At 34.1% G+C, this 25581-nt stretch overlaps 1 protein-coding gene across 1 annotated transcript in view; it reads right to left on the bottom strand.

Moving 5' to 3' along the window:
- Positions 1 to 25581, bottom strand: part of LOC118188244 (alpha-catulin-like) — a 723160-nt gene that overhangs the window by 308772 nt on the left and 388807 nt on the right. Inside the window, exon 3 of the mRNA XM_085819331.1 lies at positions 3984 to 4170. Coding sequence (XP_085675457.1) covers positions 3984 to 4170 — 187 coding nt within the window. The remainder of the gene's footprint in view (positions 1 to 3983; positions 4171 to 25581) is intronic.

The following is a 25581-nucleotide window of genomic DNA, read 5'->3' as shown; positions in this document are numbered from 1 at the left end:
CAAGTTTAGAAATTATAAGAGGGACCCACAGATGTGGTATGTTTCTGTAAAAGGTTGATACTTTCCCTTGAAGATCAACAAAGACAATATTCTCTTTTTTCCCGAAATGATGTGCAGTTAATTTTATAGGTGAGGACATGGAACATAATACTGTGATCTTCTAGACTCATTAGGCTTATCGATGCAGGAGATGAGAAAAATGTTCATCACCCTCGCCGAGATTCGAACTTTGGACCTCACGAATAGCGCTTCGAGTGTGCTTTCATTTATATCACGAAGGTATGTGGAAAGGAGGGAGGAAGTACCTTATAACCTTTACTGAACTTAGTTTCTGCCACTTCATCAGGTATTTGATAAAATTTCTTTGATTTTTTTAAGTTTAATTACTTGCATTGTTTCCTTAATAAAAGTTAAGTCACAAGCCTGATATCTTGTTAAGTCTGTGATACTCGAGATCTCTCCCGTCTTTGCTTAATTATTTTAATGATAATGTTCAGATAATTAATTACATTTAATTGTTTGTACAACTATGTTTAACAGCCACATTTGATGGATGTTATATATCTATACGGGTTCCTTTTGACTTCACTATTTGTTTTAAACTTTTGAGTTCACAATTATATTTGTACTTTTCTTGTGAATACAACTATTCATTTAGTTCACTGCATTGCATACATTAATGTTGGTGATACGCAACACGATGAATGAATTGTAGCTTATGAATGAAATCTATTAGATTGATTAGTAATAGTGGTACAAATAAACCATCAAATTTGCAAGACGAAAAACAAAACAAATGTTGGAAATTAGTACTTTGAGTGTCCGTCACGCTTAGCGCCGTGGCATTGAATAACAAAGATTCTGAATGTATCCTGGAGAATGACATTCCAAATGACGTCAACTGGAAGTTCAGCCTTCGTGTGTGCCCTACCAGCTGTACGATGAAATCCCAAACATGCTAAATGGGGGACATATATATCTCAATATCTGTGCTAGTGAGGCTAAAGTGATTGTGATGAATTAAAAGGCAATCATAATGTTCATGTTTCTATTCTTTTAAATATTATACTCCCACTTTGTCACGATATCGATGTATAACTCTGAAGCATTTTTATTGAATATTTGTGTGCATAATGTCATGTAACAATCTGAAAACTTTAAATGTGATTTTTGATTAATTGTTTTTTCATGATTTATGTTCACAGCAACCATGATAACTCTAAACATTCATTATAGAATCACTTGAAATTTTGAACACACGTTTTATACATTAATATGCATAATGTAGACTAGAAGTTGAAAAATTAATCCCACAGAATTTAAGTTACATGATTTTTTCTTCAATAGCGTATGTACAAAAAGAAATTTAGTGTTTACTGACATATTTGGTCACATTTTGCTAGTGAATATTTTCAAATTATTCTAGTTCAATGTATGCTTCCGGGTACTATGTATAAAATAGAGCCAAAAACAGATTTTTGTAAGCAATATTTACTTGTCAGTGATATTTGACGTTTTTATTAATTTTGATATAAAATTTTCAATTTTTTACATACATTTCTCAAAAAGGTTATTTTTATCGCTTTTTCAGTGATTAAATTTGAGTACAATTCATTAAAAAAATCACATAAATTCAAAAATAAAACAACATTTTGAAAAACGCCCTTAGAACGAGGTCGGTTACCAAGTTCGGTAACACTTGAAATGTAAGGGAAAATATCACAGAGGTGTTGCGTGTTCAGCAAAAGAATATAAAGATATTGCATTCCTTAAAAGAACAAGTAGAAAAATTTCCTTAATAGCATTCAGTTCTAATGGTTTATGACAGGAATACGAGGATGTCGTATATTAATTTTCTACGTAACAAGTTCCTTATTAATTAATCATATTCGTGGCTTTTGTTAGGTCTTTTTATTCATTCATTCTATCTTAAAGTGAGCTAAGGCAGATCTCTATATCACAAGTTCGCTATCAATTAATCATACCCGAGGCTGTTTTTAAGTTTTTTATCCATTCATTCTATAAAATTTCAGCAGACGTAGATAGGAAAATAAGCAAAATGATTAATTATTTATTTAAAAATACAGAAATAGCTTACAGCATCGATTCTGAAAGAGTTCAAGGATCTCTTTCTTGTGATGTGCACTTTGCCAAACTTTTGATCATTAATTTGCATTGTAGTTTTTATATTTTCATGGTAAAATTAAAGAAAGTATCAAAATTTAGCTTTAAAACTACCCGTGGACCTATCGTTATTAACTACAGGCTCCAGGAAATATGTGGTCTACTGTTTAGTAACATCTATCTTAATGCTTCTTAAAACTGAACTTGTAATGTAACTAACAAAGAGGACTATCGGACGTCTACATGATAATTAGAATGAAGTTTCAGGGATGAAAAGGTATGCGGACGAAACAAAAGGTACAAAGTTAGTGTCATTTTGCAAACATCCATAAACACCAAAACACGGCATGAAATGTCGGAAGTTTGCTCGCAATATTTGCTGCCATAGATTGGGAAACGTAATATATCTCTCAGCATTGAGTCGTTCTGTCCTCAGCAGAGATTGCGCGCCATCTTAAAGCTGGAAATATCAATATTTATATTTCATTCCACAGCAAGGTATACGTTAGACAAAGGAAGAGCTATATGAAGAGCTGATGCGTGCATCACAGAATAGATAAAGAATGAAGCTAGACTCATAAGTAAGAGTACAGCCATACCAAAGTTTATACCTGGAGAGGCATTTCATGTGATGAAAGAAATATCTGCTGGAATTAAAACAAGAGCAGCTGCTTCTCTGGACCACTTCTTTAAATGCTGGTAGTGAACTGCGAATGTATTATTACGCGCCTTCTGGAACTTGATATACGTTGGAGAATTCGGGACATTTTATAGTCCATTGTACGACCAGCCTCAAGAGCTGTGGAAACTTGCCACACCGTGCTTAGAGTTAGCTTACATTTTCAGACAACTGCTCTTAAGGACTTTTGTTATAACAACAGGTAAAAACTGTGCATAAAAATGTTTGTTATTGTATGCTGGAATCATGCTGTCTTTGAATTATTTATGCGATATCTCCATTATTAATATTTAGACCATAACATGAGGATTAAAAGCCATTTGGCTAATCGTAGAGCATATTTTCCCTAACCCAGAGCATACTTCCTAATACACAATCCTGATGATATTTGCCAATCTGGGACTAAAAAAATGTGGAAGTCACCCTTTCTTATATGCCATTTTCAGCACGGTCAAGCGTTTGCGAAGTACCACATTTCTCACGTGTCATTTTGCTTACAAGCTTCATCAAACCTGAAAGGTTTGTAGAGACATTAAGATTTTTGGGAGGCCAGAGAGATGAAAAATCAGCAATCGGCTTCGCCGGGAATCGAACCAAGGACCTCTGAATACCGGCCCAGCGTGCAGAACCACTAAACCACGAAGGGACGCTAGGAAGGCGTGAGAAATACCTTATATACTCCCCTTTTTGAAGGGCGACTGTAGTTTTTAGGGGACTCAACCGCCAAATCCGGGGTGAGGAGAATCATCATCCACAACCCCTTCAGTTCGGTCGCCACTATAATGACATTAGGATTTTTTTGAGGCCAGAGAGATGAAGAATGAGAAATCGACTACGCTTGGAATCGAACCACGGACATATGGAATACCGGCCCAGCGTGCAGAACCACTACACCACGAAGGCACGCTGAGAAGGCGGGAGAAATACCTTATAGGTTTCTGGCATTTGTCGTAGGGAAGTCCGTTAGCTTTCTTTGTAAGACAATATCTTCTGTTAATTGTTTCCATATAGTGCAATGTGAGGTTAAAATGCATAATTTTTTAGGAATTTCAGTTGTATTATTCTTAATATTATGCATTGCAGCACTAATATCCGGCGTAGAAAAAACTATATATCAGTTTAACTACATATAGGGTTAGCAGCATTTAACTACATATAGGGTTAGCAGCATATTTCTTACCTGCAGCTCTAGCGTCCCTGCAAGCTTCATACATATCGACTTTGATTTCGGCGTTGTCGTCTGCCAAAGCCTCGCCAAGTGTAACAAAACGCTCGATGGCCAGGTGGACAGCCTGACCACAACGCACGATGGCGTTCAACGTCTTGTCGCCCCTTAGTGACCTCTCCCTCGGGTTGTAGGACGACATCTGTAAGAAAAATAAACTCATATGTAATCATTGGAGTGATACAAGTGTTAACATGTCTGTTGAGTCAATGAACAGATTTTGCTTGCTGCTTGCTGCTGTTGTACATTTGCTTGAACTGAGACACCAGACTAAAGCAGTTTCGAATAAATACAAATACTTCCAATTAAATATAATCTAGAATCAAATTTTATTGTGCATAGCACTGCTCATTCTATTATTAGATGGACTGAAACAATTGCGTTAATAAAGGCAATCCTTCGGGATCGCTGCATGACCGTGTGCCTCTAAACATGATGTAGAGGTCCCGAAAGGACCGTCATAAAGGTGGAAGTATCTTTATATTAACCAAGGCTGTAACCTTCCCAGTCATGGGAATATAAGAACCATGCTTCTATGAAGATTAGTGCTTAACCTAGCTACTTCTATCTATTTCTATGAATTTATTAACCTATCTATTTCTATGAAGATTAGTGCTATAACAAAAATTTTAAAAGTGCCAGCACTGTTAAGCTACGACTAAGCCAAGTAAGAGTTTCGTAGATTTTATTATTCAGAGAAGCAAATTAAACTTTGCTTGCACAGTGCTGCCTTGGCCAAATGTACCGGAACCTTTATGACGGCTGCTAACGTCAAGTCAAGAATAAGAAAGTGTTGGTACTTTTATGCCTAAGCACTGCTGTAAAGGTTTCTGCTCATCAGCTGGTCTATGTAAAGAGGCTAAGACCTTTACGGCACATCAGTTACGAAAGAAGTCCATCCTTTCCTCATAGTCTGTCTTATCTTATCTATGAATTCGGATATAACTGGAGCACTATATACCTTGCCTTGTTAGAACTGAGATATTAATACACCTGTAAATTGACGTTTTGGCACAGCCACGACTTTGTTTCTTCGCTATTACATATCCACCGTGATTTTTTGTGCAATGGGTAGCCTTCCGTTGGTTAGCTAACTTTGTTGATGTACTATTTGAGTAGTGCAGCATCCTGATCGAAAGCACAAATATACACCATTTACATTCAGTGTATAATTAACACATTAACTAATCAATCCTAGTATAAAGAAGTACTATAATTCATTAGAACTATTTTTATCTTGTTTTTTGTATTTGATGTATAAATCCAGAACCACCTGAAAACAATATTAAAAGAGCAAATTACGAAGTTTAATTTTAGATTAGATTAACAACTATGAGTCAATACAAAACCACAAAACAGTTACCTTGTCGTACGGGTATAGCATATTTATATGACAGAAAAAAACTCAGTACGTAGTTTACTACGGAAATCCCTGAGAAAGACATTTGATTATAGAAAGAAACATCCTTAGATAATTTTTCTGAAAGAAATTAAGCCAGTACATTGTTTCTCGAATATATCTGCTAATTTTGCAGGAAACGATTTTGGAAAAAGTTTGAATATAATTTCTTAAAAGTTAATGGAAGTTTTACTAAATGGAAATTTTTAATGGAATAGAACTTAAAAAAACAATTGCATGCTATATTGAGACTTTTCCCATAACATTGAAAGTACTTTTGTAAAATTCTGTACCATAATTAAAGAAAATCTGGTTGTTTCATGCTGCCCACGAACGTTTTAACAAGTCATCAAACAGCGTGAATTATTAATATCAGAAAAATGTCATCATTTACTTAGGACACATGTTGTTCTTTTAAGATGAAGCGTAACATTTGATAGCTATAATTACAATTACATGTTCCATAGCCACCCAACGGGATAATAGTTAGTAACTCTTACCGTACCGAAGGGCAAAATCTCGAGTTCCAAAGAAGGCTTGGATGTTGTAAATATGTAGTGTCTTTGTGATATAGAGGCACTGCAAATATATGTCAAAAGTCCCTGGTGTAGTTTGATGGTAAAAGAAGAGGGTTGGGAGACTTTCGGACACCCCCGGGTGCTCTTCCTCAAAACTGGGGTGGATAAAATCGTAGTGACCAAGGCTCTTGCCAACGACAGACGCAATATTTTACTCTTTGCAACGATAAAATTCGTTGGCTCGCTCTGACTAAGACAAGTAAGATTAGTCGCAAGAACAACACATGAAGTTCCATAATAGAATCCCTTTACTTAACACATCAGCATTTCTGATTTAATCACGTACTGTAAACTTTGTTATACAGTAATCTAACTTTAGGAAAGGGAAAATAAAGCCTATGGCATAATTATTCTGTTTTCAGCTCTTTCGAAGACGGAAAGAAGGATAAGGAAATGTTTGTCCGATAGAAAATTAGTCCAACAATATATATATAATGAAAGGTTGAAAATTTTCAAATTAACTAATGCTTCGCTTGCAATGAATTGTGCATTCCTTGTAATGGTTAAACATCTTTCATACCGTTTTGAAATAGTATCATTTGCTACAATATTACGCAATATTTATGGGCAATGAATATTTCGAGTAATCTCTGTCTTGTGACTTTTCATTTTTTCACTTTTCCATAACCTCTGATATCACGTTTCCATAAAAACGCTTTCGGTCATGGGTTGTTACTCAGATCTCAAAAATACTGATGTGGCCTGTCTTCCCTTAAAGTTTGTACTAATACTTATAGGACACCCTGTGTATTCACAGAAGATTTAGAAGGAATGAACTTTGAGAAAGCAAAATAGAGTAACACTTTTCCATTTAGTTCTTTCACCATAAAAGTCAGGAAAATGTTTACTTTCTTGGGGTGTTAATTAGTTAAATAATTTCAGAGTTCATTGACAATTCGTTGCAAATGAATAGACGATATTTTGTAAAAAATATACCTTTGTGGAGATTCGCCTGGTATGATGGAAATAACTAGAACAGCGGTTCTCAAGTTTTTGACTAACGCGTACCATCTAAACAAAAATTAAAAACTTTAGTACCAACTCTACATTTTACAATAATTATTTTTAATTTTCTCAATAGAGATATAAAAGAAAATATATTTTGCAATTTGCACAACTTATGGGTTATTTGTATTAAATATACACACATAAAACATATTAGATTATAAATTGGTTACCATTTTAATTATCAAAATTTAAGTTATAATACTTTAATTCTAAAATTATTGTGAAATTTTGGCCATCTGTTTAAGAGAAATGAATTTCTTTATGTCTTATTTCACTCAGTTTTAACCGCAAATTTGGATCCACTTTTAATTTTGTTCTGCATTTACTTTTCAAATGTAACATGGATGAAAATTCTTGTTCGCACAAATAGGTTGTGCAAAAATTCAATAAAATTTTAATAGCTTTATTTGAAATGCCTTTAAATTCGTTTTATCGGTTCAGCCAAAAGTGAAAAGTGAGTTATTTTTGAAATCTTCTTGAGTTCGATCACAGGAAATTTCAATCAGATGTTCGTTTTTCTTCACGAGATAAAATTTTAGGTGCATTTGAACAAAATGGATTTCTAATCGAATTTTCCTTTTTCATAAATTGTGGCTACATAAAGTATAGACATGCTAATAAATCGATCAATTCAAAAGGAATTAACGAGATACTACTATCTTTTCATAGGAACAGTTTTATTTCCTATTAAATACAGCATCCATTTTTAACACTTCTCTTAAAAACATCATTTATGGCAAGTTTTTGTCATAAATGCCATTTTGTGTGACTATTATCCAACAATATTTCCAGACCATCAAACTCTTTGTGACAAAGTGTCTACGACAACCGGAAGGAACAATGTCCATCTACATTCATTTTCAGATTCGACAGTTCAGAACTGCAACTTCCAGGTCTGAGAAAAACTCGTGCTTTTACTGCAGATATTTTATTGACAAAATACTTCCTTTGAAAGCATAATATTAAGAAAAAGTGCACTGGTTTATTCATTTGAATTAATAAATAATGTGTTTTAAACGGAGGGAATCATTGCTGCATGCTTGGCGATGATTCATGAACTTGCAGTGCTACTGTTTTGTTATTCTTCCTTTTGTGTCAAAGGAAATCGTTGAGAAGGTTTCGAGATACGTATTTTTTACACAGAAACAAATGTATCATGACTTTGCCACATACTTTGACAGTTTAGAATATTAACTTATTAGTAATACCTATTGTGATAATTATAAAAAAGTGTTTAGGTCACCGAAAGAAAATTCAACAATTAAATCGAACATACTTTTGAAATGTGATAAAAACCACAAAGCTTTAGCAAAGCTCATTTGAATATTTTGCTGCGAGACGCAATTATATTTTGTCGAATTACTCTCAACAGGTTTCCTAGAAAATAACTGAATTAAAAACAATTTGAAAGAGAGGGAGAGAGAAATAAAAATAGTTACTCCCATCAAACCTTTTACTGCTAATAAAAGTAAAGCAGTAATAAAAACGCATCATTTCAGAGGAAAATAAAAATTATTCGAACTGCCAGCACTTTTTCAGGCAGTGCCTTGACGTCACAGGAAGAAGAACCAATCACGGAATTCATCCTGAATCGCGTGCTTAATCTTCTTAATCTCGAAACTGCAATTTGGTCCTAATTTTCTGGAAACGAATGAAGAGAAAAAATCGTAGATTCCACTGTTCTAATCAGAATAATGAATTTTTCTTCCAGGAAAATGAATACAAAATTAATAGCCAAGCAGTATATTTTTAAACAGAGCATTTAAAACAATTTCCATTTTAACATTTACTTACGGAGTAACTATCTGGAAAGCAATTTAAAAATTTTTCATACATTGTTTTGTTAACTTTAAATAGTAGCAAAGCACTACTAAAAGATATAACAGTTAGTAAAATTCAGCACATTTTTTACGATATCTTACTTTATGGCAAAGCACATAGAGGCTATACCTCCCCAATCGCTCATATTCTAAAGATGTCCTGTCGAAAAGTCCCATAGGACATACTGAAGACATTTAAAAATATTAATTCTGATATATCTTGAGAACATCGTACTAAACCTAGAGGACGTCTTGTTTATTTCAGTGTGTACAGGACTGTGTGGAAATTTCCTAAAGATTTTTATTCCCAGGTGCCTTAAGGACTTCCACGCTTAACTTTCTGAGGATATTCCTACTGCATTTTTCAAAGAACCGAATGACTATTTACTGAACTCTCTGAAACATCTGCTGTGCGGTGCATAGAAGTGAAAAAATGATCTTTATATCAGACTAGACTTTGTTGCAGAGTTTTGTCTAGTTTCCAAATTTTCATTCATTGCGATAAGATCATTTAATTTAATAATAGTGATGTATTAAGTTTCCTGCAGTTGCAAGTAATCATAATATTTGTATCTCATGATATTCTGATATGTATCTTTCTTATTTATATTGGAGAAAAATTAGCTGTACACTGAGGGGAAAAAATATGGGACAGTTCTTATATCTCCCGTTCTACCGGGCCGATTGACAAAATTCAAATTGCGTTTTCCATGTCTCGAAAGCGCGATTTAGGATGTGTATTATATATATATATATATAGAACATTGTTCTAATATAGGAACTTCGTTAGAAAATCGGACTTTTTCTGAAATGACCTGCCAATTTTTTTCCATATTTCGATTTTACGACTCAAATTATGCCACACTGCCAAGTTTTGTAAAAATCGAATGAGAAGATTTTAAAAAGTTAGCTCTCAAACGTTTAACTCCTCAATGTTAATTGAATTTGATATATATTTAATAACATCTCTTTTTTTCCTAAACTTACTTAATTCCTTCTTCCAGAATTTGAAAATTAGGTTCATTCCAAATAAAATTCGCACATATTTTATGATTTATTTTAAAATTTGTAGTTTTAAATAATTTTTATAAATTTTTCGAAAACATTTTGTATTATAACCTTCAAAACTTTTAACATCATCTTAAAGTAAATTGTATTTCTAAGTATACCTGCAAAAAATTACAATTCTTTATTGAAAATTACCTAGGATAGACGTCAACGTACATATTGGAGCGTTTTGAAATTTGGCATCTATTTTTTTTTTCAGCGAATAATAACGCTAAACGATAATACGCGCTTTGTTAAAATTATTCGAATGTGTTAGGGATGACTTTTTCCCCGCTCGTTTGCAATGGGAAAAGAGAAAATGAAAATGGGTTGATATAAATTAACCCATTTATTTCAATTTTCGCCGTTTTCGGCGTATTTTTTCCAGTTTTTGCCAAGTAAATTATTCTTGGCGAAAACTGAAAAAAATAAGCCAAAATAAATTTTTGAATTTCTCTGTAAATTTCGCACCAAATTTCACAAAATTTAATATTTAAGCATAATGTGAGTAATGTAATCGAAATATGGAAAAAACATTGGCATGTCATTTCAGAAAAAATCCGATTTTGTGTCAAAATACCTATATTAGAACTATGCTACACTCATGTCCATAAATTAAGGATAATGCAAAATCAAGCAAAGGAAGAGTTAGAAACAAAACAAATTTGACTTATTTGTAAAGCCTATTTATTAAACAAAAGGTAAAAAGCTAAAAAAGATGCTATATGTTTGATATTATTAAAAAAATTAGCGATTTTTTCTCCCTAGAGTAAATTACAGAAAAAAAAACCTATTTACAAAAAACCAATATTACATGGTTGGTATGATTGTTAATACATTGTATGTCTCCCAGACGATGCAATACAGTCCGTACAACGCCTAGGCACGCTGAGTATTAAATTATCGATCTGATCTTGGGGGATATTACACCACTCAAAACGCAATGCTCTCCGAAGTTCCGGTAAATATGTAGGAGGAGGTTGACGAGCTGCAACTCGTCGGCCAAGCATGTCCCACTCGTGCTCTACTGGACTCAAGATTGGTGAGAATGCTGGCCAGTCAATACGGGTGATATCCTCCGATTGAAGACATTCGATTATGTGTTTGCACGGTGAGGACGGGCGTTGTCATCCATAAACACAAATTGTGCGCCCATGGCGCCCCGAAACAAACGTACATGTTGTTCCAGAACGACGTACCGATAGATTTGGCTTGTTATGGTTCCAATTTGAACATGCAGGTCAGTTCTGGAACCCAGAATAATTCCACCCCAAACGAGCACTCCTGCACCACCGTAACGGTGTCGTTCAGTCATGTTTTCTTGGTGGTAACGGGTACCTGGACCTCTCCATATGAAAGTCCAGCGAGAATCAGACTGCAAGCTAAACCTGGACTCGTCGGAAAACATTACACAAGCCCACTGTTGCTGTGTCCACAATGCACGCTCTCTACTCCAGGCTAACCGCAGGCGACAGTGAGTTGCAGTAAGTGGAACGCATCTGACAGGTCTACGAGCATATAGACCAATCTGCCCTAAGCTTCTGTACACGGTCTGCCTTGAAATTGTCGTACCAGTGGCTGAAGAGAGCTGACGAGACAGGTCTGAGGCTGTGCTCCGCCTGTTTTTATTGGCAGTAACTGCCAAATACCATGCCAAAGCCTGGAGATAACACTCTGGGCAATTCCAAGTTCGTCTGATACTTCCAGTTGGGTACGCCCACAATCCAGACGGCCGATAATTCTATCACGTAAAAAATCATCCAAATGCGTCCTTTGTGTCATAACTATTCGATTATTGCACTGAAATGCTTATACAGCACCTGCGAACAATTATACTTCTTTGCCTGTATTCCTTATATATCATTCTCTTACACTCTCGTCATTGTGACGTACCATCGGTGTCATCTGGTTACTTCCTGAAATTTGCATATGATTCTTGAAGATGTGTGTAGTGATTTTACAGGTGATATATTTATTTTAGAGTTCGATTTCCGCGTGACTCCGAATTATCCTTAATTTATGGACATGAGTGTATATATAAATCTAATATATATCCCAAGTGGCGCTTTCAAGACATAAAAAACGCAATTTGAATTTTGTCAATCGGCCCAGTAGAACGGGATATATAGAAAAGTTCTCTATCTTTTTTTTTTTTTTTTTCTTCCGTAGTTTACTCCTTTGTTTGAACATATTTGTTTGTGGAAATGCTTATCTAGATCTAACTTAAGCTTAAATACTTATCATCGGCTTAGAAACTAATTACTACCTAACTTAGCACATTCATAGTTATGAACGAGATATCGCCTTTATGGCGTTTCATATTATTGAATTATGTGCGGGTAGTGTGCCGAATAATTAGCCGAAAAAGTCGAGACGTTGAATCTTTATTAATAAGAATGCATTCTGGATTACAATAAATACAAGTATGGTTTCAATAGACTTAATTAGCTGCTTTCATATTACTAACAATTGCACAGACCACTAAATTCGTGCAAGAAAAATTGTGCTGCAGAAGTAGTACGTAACATCAGCAATCATGTGATGTTTTGTGACGTCATAAATAAATAAAGTTTTTTTCCCTTACGTCATTGTAACGTCGTTTATTACGTTCCACTCTCGTCGTAGTAGGTTTTTATCCCTGTTAGCATGTGCCTTCGCAGTGAAACTAGAAAGCCTGTCTGGCTAGCAATTGCAAAGTTTGTATTTCGAATCCTGCTGATGCCCCTTCACATTTTTCACTCTTCCTCCTTTAAAAAACGATAATGACTTTACAAAGTGGGCACATACAATACTTCCTGCAAACAGGAGGTATTGGCTCATGTAATCACTGATGTCATCACAAATTCCGTCTTTTTGTGTTTCGTAAGTTACAAACCAGTTTGATTCTTGGTCATTTTATTACGTGGATTAGTTTTGGCACAAATATTAAAATCACGTTTCTAGTTCTCCATTGCTCAAATTTTCGTTTGTTCTCTTAATTAATTCTCATTTGATATATTTATTTCATTGTTAGGTGCTTTTGCACATTTGGTTTTTAACAGTGTTAATAACTAATTCTTTCGAATTGGTGGCTTATTTTTTCATGTACCCTGATTCACATTATCACAGATTCCAAAAATCTTTTGTCGTATCTTTTTGCTGCACTTTCTGATCCTTTTTGTAGCTAAGGTATTTCAAGTCAAGTATTTCGAAAATTATTCATAATTCAAATTTTAAACACAGCAGTTAAAATCTGGCTTAAACTTTAGAGTCCTATCCACAGAAGGCTAAAATATTAAATGAAACAGTCAACCAAATGCTGACAACGTAAAATCACCTGCGACTATAGCTTTCAGGACTATATATAGTCTTGAAAATTGAGTGCATAATTCGGCAATTTGATAACAGTATCCGAACAAGACATTGACCGACATCATGCTAAACAACGTCTACTGTATACCCTTTAAAGATCCACTTCGTCACGTTAGGGGGGCGTTAACGTTTCTCGGGGGGGGGGGGAGTGACAAACATGCCAGGCGAGCGGGGCTTCAGCATCAGCGTAAGTACTTAGGGTACCACTTAATCTGGTAATATCAATTAGTCCAATAAACCCTAACAAACGTAGAGCGAGCATTATCGCTAGATTTGAAGCTTAAATAACCTTTTTATTTAAACAGAATTTACAACGCAAATGTACTCTCGAATGCTATAATACCAACCACAACTTATGGTAATGCAAGTAAATAAAACAGGCAAATTAAAGTTGACTTAAATGTGGAACAGTAGTCAACGATTACACAATTAAATATTTCTAGAAGCTGGCTCAGTGTCTCTGCTCCTGATGAAGAGAGACCTGTATGCTTTCGATATCGATTGAGTTTTTGTTTGAATCTACCCCAAATACAAGGTTGTTTCATAACTAATTTTAAGGAAGTTAATTTATTTTCACAGACTAAGTATTCAAGTTTAAACATTACGCATATTTCTGAAATATTCATAGTTAAAAGAAGTTCTTTGATTTTGTAAAAACATTTCGTACCAATTTGCGTATGAAATAGAATTAAGAGTAAAAAAAAAAGTTCTTGCTTTAGAATAAAATAGTGTAGAATTTCAGATAAAAGGAAGTATATAAAAGTATAATTTTAAATGACTTTATAACTATATTATAACTAAGGGAAATTATGCTTTAACTAAATATTACTTTTAATCCAAATACGAAACAGTAAAGCATAAAATTACAAGTTACTGAAACGCAATATCAAAATTTTAATTTTGCTGCTTATATCTAATATTTATTATATTTACAATGATTTTGTACCAAATATTCTTTCATATCGTAGAAAAATAACGTACCATCTATCAACAAAACAAATAAAATGCTTGAAAAATATGGAAATCAAAGCTATTCACAGTTCTATAGAAAAATTGTTTGCTTTAAAATAAACTAGGAATTTTGGGGGAAAATTATTTCCAACTTAAAGAAAATCATATTTTTTTCTTCCTATGTAGGCGATAGATAATTATAACAAATGAACTATTTTTAAAATTCTTTCACCACGAGAACACTATATGAAAAACCTGTCGTCAGCATTTCTTTCATCACGTGACTAAGATTAGTGACATTAATTAGAGCTAAATAGCAATTCATAACAGTTAATACTTCTCAGAGACGCATCCAGCGGCACTTTATAATCCAAATTAGGTTGCATAATAACAAGTACACAGAGACGGAACCAGATGTAAGTCATCGAAAATTCTTTAAAAAGCATAATAATCTATTGAGGTATCAATGGCATGACCTGGTAAGGGTTCCCTTATGGCTACTATTATAATCACCACATACACCCGAGCGCAGAATTAACAGAATTTGCAGGTTACCTCTATTTTTACGAAACCTACTAAACCAAAGGTAATAATTACACCCCGGGGAAGAATTATTCAAATATTCAGAGTGGAATACGTAAGAATACACATGTGTGTGCCTGTGGAGCGGATATATAAGCGCACGAGGGGTATTCGGTGATTTGCGCGCTCGTGTTTCTTCACGACATTCTCCGTATTTATCATAAGAGTTGGGTAAATTTTATATGGTAAAAAGTAAAATGAGTAGCCACAAAACTATGGATGACGGAATAAGCTGGAAAAATGTCGATACATGAGAATCAAGCCCATCACAAGCGCAAGCCACAGTGCTCAATTTAATGTCCAGTGTCTTCTGCAATTAGGAAAAATAGTTTCAGGACACTGGATTCATATAGAGAAGACACTTGATCCATATAAAGCAGGTTGACCAAGTTCCACGACGACAAATGAGGTCGTTATTTGGCACTTTCAGCGCTGTGTCAAAGGAACTGCTACAGCTTCACAGCTCTCATGTGAGCTTTATGCTGCCACTGCAATGCGAGTTTCATGGTCTACAGTTGCCTGAAAGCTTCATGGGATAGGACTGTACGCCAGAAGATCCGCTATTAGCCTCTCGTTCACTTCAGCACACAGAAAACCCCGTTTAGCATGGTGCAGATAACATACACCTTGGACCAGATTTCAGTAGAGCTCATTCAGTAGTTTTCACACACGAGAGATTCAACTGGACATTGATTCTCGCCGTATCTTTACCTGGAGAGCGCCTGGAACACAATGCCATCATTCCCTCTACAAGAGAAAAGATCATTACGGTAGTGGAGGAATAATCGTTTGGGCAGGCATTATGTTGGATGGCTGCCCAAACATGGTCGCATGTAAACAAGCTGCTGACTGAAGGATTTGTTTTGCGCTTTCAGAAGAAAGATATTCCTATTCTAAAATTCAAAAGCGTTGTGAAATGAATGGTAGTCATATTTCTAAGTACAAAATAAGCAACATCGTTCATGGGAAAGGGAAAACTGTCAATCGAAAAAAGACTCCAAACGAATACCACAAAAAGGTACGTACTGTTTTAGATGTTACACGTTGATAATAAGAGAAAATCCGACAACACAGAAATCATTTTCAAGGTCTTTAGTTACTAACAATAATAAATAAAATATTAAACCACAATTTACAACTTAAAAATGTTAAACAACATAATGCTTACCAGGATCAACGCAGACGGATTACCTAAAGTGAAAGAAAAAAAATCTGTTTATTTTGGAAACGAACGGGAAAAGTGTAGAAACCTGGTTCTGTCAACTCTAAGAAAGTCTCAGGAAGTGGTTTATGATTGTCGTAGGATTCCCTTATAATGAGAAATTAAAATAAGAAGAGTGAAAAAAATGTTAAAATCAACTCAACGTACTAGCAAAAGAAAATTTTACGTCCGATATTTACAAAAGAAATTCCATTTCTTTATCCCAGTGACTTTCAGAGACTGAAAATTCATCAAGACGAAGTAACCAAAGAGGAAAACCTCAACAAAACAAAGTTAGATGTTCTAAGTCATCAAGACAAAGCAACAAGTTATATGTCGAAAAATACAATTGCATTCCTCGAAAAAATGAAGACTGGTACAAGTATTGCTTATGCACTATTTCAAAGTACGAAGTCCATCGTTTCACTTATGCTACTTTGGTCTCTTTAAAAGGGCTCTTTCTAAGCACAAACTCATCATGATGGATGGACTCGTGAAAGTAGTAGAAGTGGAATGGAAATCACTACTCTTGGAAATTTTACAAAAAGCCCTTCTACCATGAAACTCTCGATTTACGGTTACAGTAAAAAAAAAAAAAAAAAAAAAAAAAAAAAAAAAAAAAAAAAAAGATCGGACATTTAAAAAAAAATACTTTTTAAATTATAAGCATTAATTAAATGGCTGCAAAATTGTTCTAAAAATGTATAAACCCTTCTGTAAATATAAAATAAAACTTTTTTTGTGATGCACACGAAAATTATGTTTCTGCACAGTGTCGATCAATGCCGTACGAGCGTTCAACCGTGATAGTAATTAATGACTTTGACTGCCGCACCGAAGGACCCGGGTTCGATTCTCGGAGAAGGCATGGATGTTTGCAAATGTATAGTGCCTGAGAGGTGGATGACCTTTGGATCCGTCCCCCTCGGGCTTTTTCTCTTTCAGAATTGGTGGCAGAACTGAGCATAAGTCATACTGTCCCCTGATGCTCAAGGCTCTGCCCAATGACAGGCGCAATCTTGAACTCCTTACCACAATGAATTTCGTTGACTTGGTCTGATGTCACTGTCAGACAAGTGACATAAATCACAACAACAACATATCGCACGTTGTCGGTAACTCTTGGATCTGCTTCCGAATGTTGGCGATCGTGGTGTTTGCGTTGAAGAGTAGCAATAACAACATTATGCTTATTATTGCTACTCTTCAATCCAAACATCACGATCGCCATCATTCGGAAGCAGATCCAATTGCTAGACTGGGATAGAGTCTCTTACCCAGGCGCCCAAACACATGAACTTAGTTCACGCAGAGAGAGAGAGAATACATATTTTAAATGTAAACAAAAGAAACATTTCTTTTAGGTAAACAAGTCGCACTGTCTCATTGCATTAAAAAAATGTAATTCGAAATTTGAGTACAGGGCATTTCATTTTGAAAAAAACCATTCACGAATCTCCTGTAACAGGAGAAGAATATCCGACGATGCACATTTTCTTACGTAGCCCATACTCTAAGTACTATCATAAGTAACAAAATAAAGCTATATCGTAAATCCCAAGCGGAATGTTCACATCTACTACAAAAAATCTTTCTCTTCCGGCTTCTAGACACACATTCAGCCAGCCATCGAGGATTTGTTTTTGACGTGATCATCTCAATCATTTCCTCATGATGTGATAAAATTTTTCTTTTTTCTTTCTTTTCTTTTTTTTTTGGCAGATTTGCATTGCAAAGAGCGGAAACATCCGTTGACATTCAGACTGGAAACTCAGATTGGAAAATCATGATTTTCAAATATCCATTCTATATCTCATAAAAGTTGTCCTAAAATTCGCTCAGTGTTTCCAATAATACAATAAATATCAGAAACTTCTACTAAGTTTCACATTTCGTCATTTCTCATGTCATTTTATAGATGATATAAGATGATGTGTTCAAAATATGTTGAGAAGTCTAGACAATGAGAGGAAGAAACTCAGATTTTTAGCATCATGTTCTTCCCAGAGTACCCAGTAAAGATTCTGTATGGGACTTTTTGTTTTCGCACAAGAAGGAAAACATTCTGTAATGTTTTAAAGACTTACTTATGATCGAAAGATTTAACTGTTTCAGCTCAGTATTTATATAAATCTGAAAACGAGATTTTACTTGCTTTTATCTACGGATGAAGTATTAAATAGAATTATGAATATTAAGTATCTGTTTAAATATTAAATGAAAACAAGCAAAAAACCTAAATTTTAAAATTTGAGCTTCTCTGTCTCATAAATTTTCGCTAAAACTTTTCTTTATATTAAGTATCCTTCTTCGATGGATATAAGGCAAATATTCATTTAATTTACAAAATTATAACATTTGAATAAACTGTTCAAACTGTACATTTAAATTATGAGTTAAAATTTGGAATTCAAGATAGTTTACAATTTTACTATTTACTTGTGATTACATACATACCGTGCTACGGGTTTTACATTAATTAAATGAAATTTCTAAGATAATTATCTAGCAATAATAAGTAATTAACAACAACAAGTCACAACAACTCAGTTCAACAGCAATATCGAAAAATAATTTTAAAATAAGCATACCTTTAGAATTTCCGATACAGTCTCGCGCACTGGAGATAAAAATGTTTTTTTTCGTACAGTGTTGCCATTGCTCGCTTTGAAATCGTTTGATTTTTTAATCAAAATTTCGCTGAAGTGTTACAAAATATGAAATCGATAAAGAAACAAATTTCAAATTCAAATTAGGGCTTCCCCATGCCCATATTCTGTGGAAGATCACGTTATTCAAATTTTGATGGCTCTAGGTTTCGTTGTTTTATCACAATGCGAGAAACAAACATACATTCATGAGGATTCTTCATTATTGAATTTCTTTAAATATAATACAGGGCGATAATATTTAGTAGCAATAATTTGAAAAATTGTAGAGACATTAGGCATTTTTTAAAGCAGGCAAGATGAAAAATTAGCAAAGCTTTCGCCGGGAATCGAACCACGGACCTCTAGAATACCGGCCGAGTGTGCAGAACCCTACAACACGAAGGCACGCTAGGAAGGCAGGAGAAATACCTTATATACTCCCCCTTTTAAAGGGCGACTGGGGTTTTTAGGAGACCCGATCACCAAATCCTGAGTGTGGAAAATCCTCATCCAACACCCTTTTCGTTCGGGCGCCACTGTAGCGACATTAGGTATTTTTGGAAGCAGGGAAGAAGAAAAATTAGCAACGTCTTTGCCGGGAATCGAACCGCGGACCTCTGGAATACCGGCTCAATGTGCAGAACCACTACACCACGAAGGCACGCTAGAAAGGCGAGAGAAATACCTTATAAAGTAGTGATTCGCCTTTTATAGTTTCCAACGCAGAATGCCAAAACCAAATTAATAGTCATTCTTCAGGGCAATTTGCCCTTTTGGACTAATAAAATTTATAAATATGTCTGTGATGTACATATGTACAACAATAGGTAATAAAGTTTTAGAATAACCACAAGGTATACAAAATTTACTTCAGCGTTTATTGGCATCTTATTTGGAAGTTAAGTTAGGTGATATTAACTTTGAATATCGCAAAACACACGAAGGCTATCTGACCAAGGGAAGGTATGCCTTTGTGTAGGAATATTTAAGGGAAACTCGCTCTTATTCACACTATAATAGAAAAAAATATTAAAAAACATTTAATCTAAAGGCTATTTCTATTAGCATGATTCGCACTAAAAAGTGTGAAATAAAATAATTATATGACTTCTTGACCACAACATTCAGAATCTGCAGTTGCTCTTGATATCTTTATATTTAAACACAAAACATAATAAAAGAATAAATATATCAAAATAAAGATAATTAAGATAAATATAAAGATATCAATATAACGATAAAGAAGATAAATATAAAGATATCAATATAAAGATAAATAAGCTAAATATAAAGATATCAATATATCGATAAATAAGATAAATATAAAAATATCAGTATAAAAATAAATAAGATAAATATAACGATATCAATATAAAGATAAATAAGATAAATATAAAGATATTAATATAAAGTAAAGCTATCATAAATAAAAATTTATTAAGAGCAACTGCAATTTTTGAGAGTTTTGGCCAAGAAGTCATATAATTATTTTATTTCGTACTTTTTAGTGCAAACCAAGTTAATGGAAATTGCCTTTAGATTAATTCTTTTTTTTATATTTTATTTTAAAGTTTTTTCATTTTGAAACTTGCTAAGCACCCTTTTCTGTATTCATTTAAACTTCAGATGTTTATTAAGTAACTGTAATTTTATTCAATTTTTATTAAATTTTGCGTAATGTATTATTTTTGGAAATTCCTAATGTTTTGTTTATATTTAACATATGATTATAATCATAATAATATGAATCGATACTTTTGCAAATTCTTAATATTCTTAAGTTAAATGTTTGGTAAACAGTTTAAAAAGTGATATTTGTGATATAAAATAAAATTAAAACGTTGATAGGAAAGCCTTCTAAACCTTTATTATATGTAATATTTTATATTTAAATATGTTTGTAAATAATTTACCGTTGTTCACAGAATTAAAAGAATTATGTACGTGGGAATCATCACCGTCCAATGCTGAATTAGAATACCAAGATTATGACGTCATCAGCATAGCCCAGCGCAGTAAGAATCATCCCAGACGGCAAGAGACAGCCGGCAGACGTGGACGTGAGCAGACGGCTCTGTCCTCTTCAAGGGTTAAAGAAGACTGATGGTCTTCCTGTTCTTCTTTTGCTGATTTTCGCCTTTAGCTGTGATGACTTTAGATCAGTGGTTCTTAACTGGGGGTGGGGGTGCGGGAATGTATTTTTGGGGAAATTGCGGGAGAAGCCTCTACCTAACCATAAAAATTATTAAACATCATTTATTAAATTTCTTATAATAAAATATTTGAAATCAGCAATAGTGCCCCCAATATTGAAGCTCATAAAAATTGGTAGCACCCAGCTCACTTATCGGCAAAAGACACAGGAAAGAGCCGGTGCCGATGGGCGTATACACTACGCTACGAAAAGGCATGAAATGCTACAAACGAACGCGAACAGGCAGCTAGGTGGCGGAGAAAAGAAAAAAAAAACTTTGTGGGAATACAAGCGTGACCTTCGAGAAACCTCGATAGCCATGAAGCCACGATACAAGCGGAGACGTTATCCCAGCTTGCGCATGCGCTGAGTTCAACATGTGCTACTCCAATGAAATCTACGGATTCACAGATTTGTATCTGCATCTACTGCGCCTGTGTTAGGTTGAGTCAACTATGGTGTCTACGATATGTGTATTGTGTATTCTGATATCATTCGATAATGTCCAGAAACCACTTGAGACTAATACATTCTTAATTGTCCATTCAAGCCGAATAGAATTCAGTGATATTATAAACGTAAAAACACTATATATATTATATTGCATTATTTCTAAATAATTAAATCGATTATAGTGAACCCTACTATGTCAAAAAAAAACGACAATGGAACGATAAGTATGCCGGTTATGAATTTACCTGCACAACCGAAAAAGATGGCATGCAACGACCGCAATGCATCTTGTGTTCCAATATATTTTCAAACAGCAATCTCAAACCATCAAAGTTATTAGAGCATTTCCAACAATGTGCATGGTGGCGAAAAAGCGCATAGCATGAACAGCTTGAAGTCAAAGAAGGCTCGGTTTGATACCAGTGGAACTATCCTAAAATTGTGCGGACCAGCAATTCAAAAAACCTTTATTAGAAGCGTCATATCAAGTGGCATATTTATGTGCAAAAAAAGAAACCTCACACGATCGCTGAAAAGTTGATTAAACCGTCTGCTTTAATTATTGCTAAAACAGTTTTAGATTCGGAAGCACATAAAAAAATCCAACAGATTCCATTATCGAATGATATTATACAATCGCGAATACAAGATCTCAGTGAAGATATTTTAATGCAAGTAATTGAAGACATAAAAATCAGTCCACTAAAAATAAGCATGCAACTGGATGAGTCAACTGACATTGATAATTGTAGCCAACTTTTGGTATTGGTCAGGTATGTGAAGGAAAAAGAGGTGATAGAAGGATTTCTATTTTGTGAGCCACTGGAGGTGAATACAAGAGGAATTGATATTTTGAATCTCATCAAAGATTTTTTTACTAAATACCAATTACCAATGAATGTGATTGGCTCAAAATGCACTGATGGAGCCCCAGCAAAAATTCAGGATTTTTTTCACACATGAAAAGAGTATTACTGGAAGTTATAATAACGCATTGCATGTTGCATCGTCATGCACTTGCGTCGAAAGCATTGCCAGAAAGTTTAAAACAACATCTAACTACAGCAGTAAATGTAGTAAAATACATCCGAGGGCGAGCGCTTAATCATCGCATTTTTCGCGCATTTTGCGAAGAAATCGGTGCTGATTATACCGTGCTCCTATATCACACCGAAATATGATGGTTATCTAAGGGTCGCATGCTTAACAGAGTTCTAGAATTGCGTGAAGAAATTATTCAATTACTGACTAGTCAAAACTGTTATTTAGTAAAAGATTTTGAGAGTAATGATGCAATGCTGAGGCTGGCCTACTTAGCAGACATATTTAGCCATTTAAATGAATTGAATCTATCAATGCAAGGTTTTGGTATAAATATAATAATATGTAGTGAAAAATTATCTTCATTTATCGCAAAATTAGAAATTTGGATACGTCGAGTAGAAAAGGGGAATTTTGCAAACTTTCCCTTGCTTGATTCTGTTATTGCGAAAAATGAAAAGAATACAATTATACCGGACATTGTAATACATTTGAGACGATTGAGCGAATCATTCAATGGATACTTTTCTACCGGAAATATTACCAAAACTCAGAGATGGATACTGGATCCATTTCTATTTGACTTAAATTTGATGAATGATAGTGATCTGAAAAAAGATCAACTTATTGAAATGCAAGCTTGTGGACATGTTCAAATGGAATTCGAACAATTAGAATTGCAACAATTCTGGTGTTCACAGTTGCAACGTTATCCAGAGTTGGAGAACGGAGCACTGCAGTTACTCTTACCCTTTGCTACCACCTACTTGTGCGAAATGGGATTTTCATCGCTTTTGCATATAAAATCTAAAGCGAGATATCGCTTAAATGCAAGTGATGTCTTACGCGTATGTCTTTCAAAAAAGGAACCTCGCTTCGCCAGTATAATAATGAACAAACAACAACAGACTAGTCATTAATAAAAATAATATTGTTTTGTATTTATTTAAAATGTACAATGTTTTTCAATAAACAATACGTTTGGCAAAAAATGTATTTTTCTAGACTAAAAAAATTAAAACACATTTTTCAATGGGGGTGCGGGAGATATATTTTCAGATTCAATGGGGTGCAACTCGCTAGAAATGTTAAGAAACACTGCTTTAGATGATTATACTATTTAAAACTAGCTGGAAACACTTATTCTATCAACGCCGGAGGAACTCTGTGTGAAAGGACTAGGACTGTGTGTGCATCATTATATTAATCCTGCATACCGTTAACTTCACCTTTACTTAATTTACTTCTTCTTAATTTTATTTCTTTCTATTAAATAAACCAATTTTAAATTATCCGTGCTCTCATGCTCTGAGTTTAAGGAGAATTCTACAAAAATTTGGCGACCAAACGTGCGGCCTTAAACTGACTGAGTGAACTGTTCTTACAAGTTATTCGATTTATTGGATTACTCGTATAAAGTGTGGATTGCCCTATTGACGACGATCATCTGTCGGGTGAGTACAAAACTTTCTTTCCAATATGAAGTTAGTAGAAATTCCAGAATTGGAAGCAGCTTTAAAGAACAGTAAAAGTTCTGAAATCAAAAGTTTGCATAAGCTTATTTTTAATACTGATGGAGATCGAAATAACCGGAAAAGATTACGTGAATTTTCTGGCTTTATATTTAAACCAGATTCTGAAGAATTTAATAAGAAAATAGATATAGTGCAGAATAGTTTTACTTTGAATGAAATAATTAAAGTTTGCAATGTATTGTGCATAAATTCACAGGGTTTAAAAACGGAAGTTGTAACCCGAATTGTCTATTTCCTATGTGATTTGTCTGTATTATTTGAAAATATTTTGCATGAAGATAATAGTGATATTGAAGATGAAACTATCAATAAAATTTCTGAAGTAATTCTTGATGATAATCAAAGAGACAATCCTGGTTTTAATGAGTCCCAAGTAAATAACAGTATGCAGCTTCCAATTCAAGATCATTTTGAACCTCATCTTAGTTTTTCTGATATTGAAAGTATTGTTAATCCTTTTTCTGGTAATGCATATTAAAATGTTGATAAATGGATTGATGAATTTGAAGATGTTATAAATTCTTTAAAATTGAGTGATTTGCATAAATTAGTTTTTGCTAAAAGATCATTAAAAGGTAAAGCGAAACTATTTATTCAGAGTGAACCTAAAGTTAATGACTGGAGTAAGTTAAAAAAGCTTTTAAAATCTGAATATGGTAAAGCTTTTAATTCTGCTGAACTGCATGAAATGTTATGTAAACGTAAATTAATGCCTAATGAATCTTTAGATGAGTATTTTTTGAAAATGAAAGAAATGTGTTCGCGAGGTAACATTGAAGATGCTTCATTAATTAAATATGTTATTGATGGTATTCTCGATTCTGTGGTTAGGAAAACTATACTATATGATTGCGAAACAATAACTGAACTTAAACAAATGCTTAAAATTTATGATAAAATAAAATCGGACAATGATAAGTTTAAAAATTCGAAACCGAAAGTAGACACCCAAGTTAAAGATAGAAGTAAGCTTTCGTCATCAAACCGAAATCAATCTAACGTTAATAAGGTCAAATGTTTTAATTGTCAGGAATATGGGCATTATTCAAAGCATTGTGTAAACAAATCAAAGGGTGTAAAATGTATTAAATGTAAAAAGTTCAGGCATTATTCAACGAACTGTCCAGAGCAGACCCCCGAGAAACAAGCAGCTTTAATACAACGAATTTCTGATAAGGATAGAATTATGAAGACTGTAGAAATAAATAATCATTTAGAAATGATATTTTGTACAAATTTGAAAATGGTAAAAATCTTCTAGTAGTGCCAGAATCCTTACAGAACGAAATCATACAGAAGGTACATAGAAAAGGTCACTTTGCTGTGGATAAAACTGTGAATGCCGTAGAGCAAGAATTCTATATTCCCAGACTGAAATGCAAAGTTGAAAAAGTAATTGCTAACTGTATAGAATGTATACTGTACAACAAGAAGCAAGGAAAAGCAGAAGGATTTCTTCATCCTGTACCGAAAGAAAACGTTCCTTTGAGTACGTACCATATCGACTTTATTGGACCTCTTCCATCAACGAACAAGAGATACCAACACATTCTAACTCTGGTTGACGCTTTTACGAAATTTACTTGGTTCTATCCAGTGAAATCACCAACTACGCAAGAAGTTATTTCAAAATTGAAGCAACAACAGACTGTATTTGGAAATCCAGCCAGAATCATTTCAGATCGAGGTAGTGCCTTTACATCGAAAGAATTTTCAGCGTATTGTACTGAAGAAGGTATAGA

This window comes from Stegodyphus dumicola, chromosome 6 (genome assembly GCF_044657685.1).
Source record: "Stegodyphus dumicola isolate Sdum_Otavi_A_Nest chromosome 6, ASM4465768v1".
NCBI lineage: Eukaryota > Metazoa > Arthropoda > Arachnida > Araneae > Eresidae > Stegodyphus > Stegodyphus dumicola.
The sequence above is the reverse complement of the archived record's forward strand: the minus strand, read 5'-3'. Positions and strand labels throughout refer to the sequence as shown.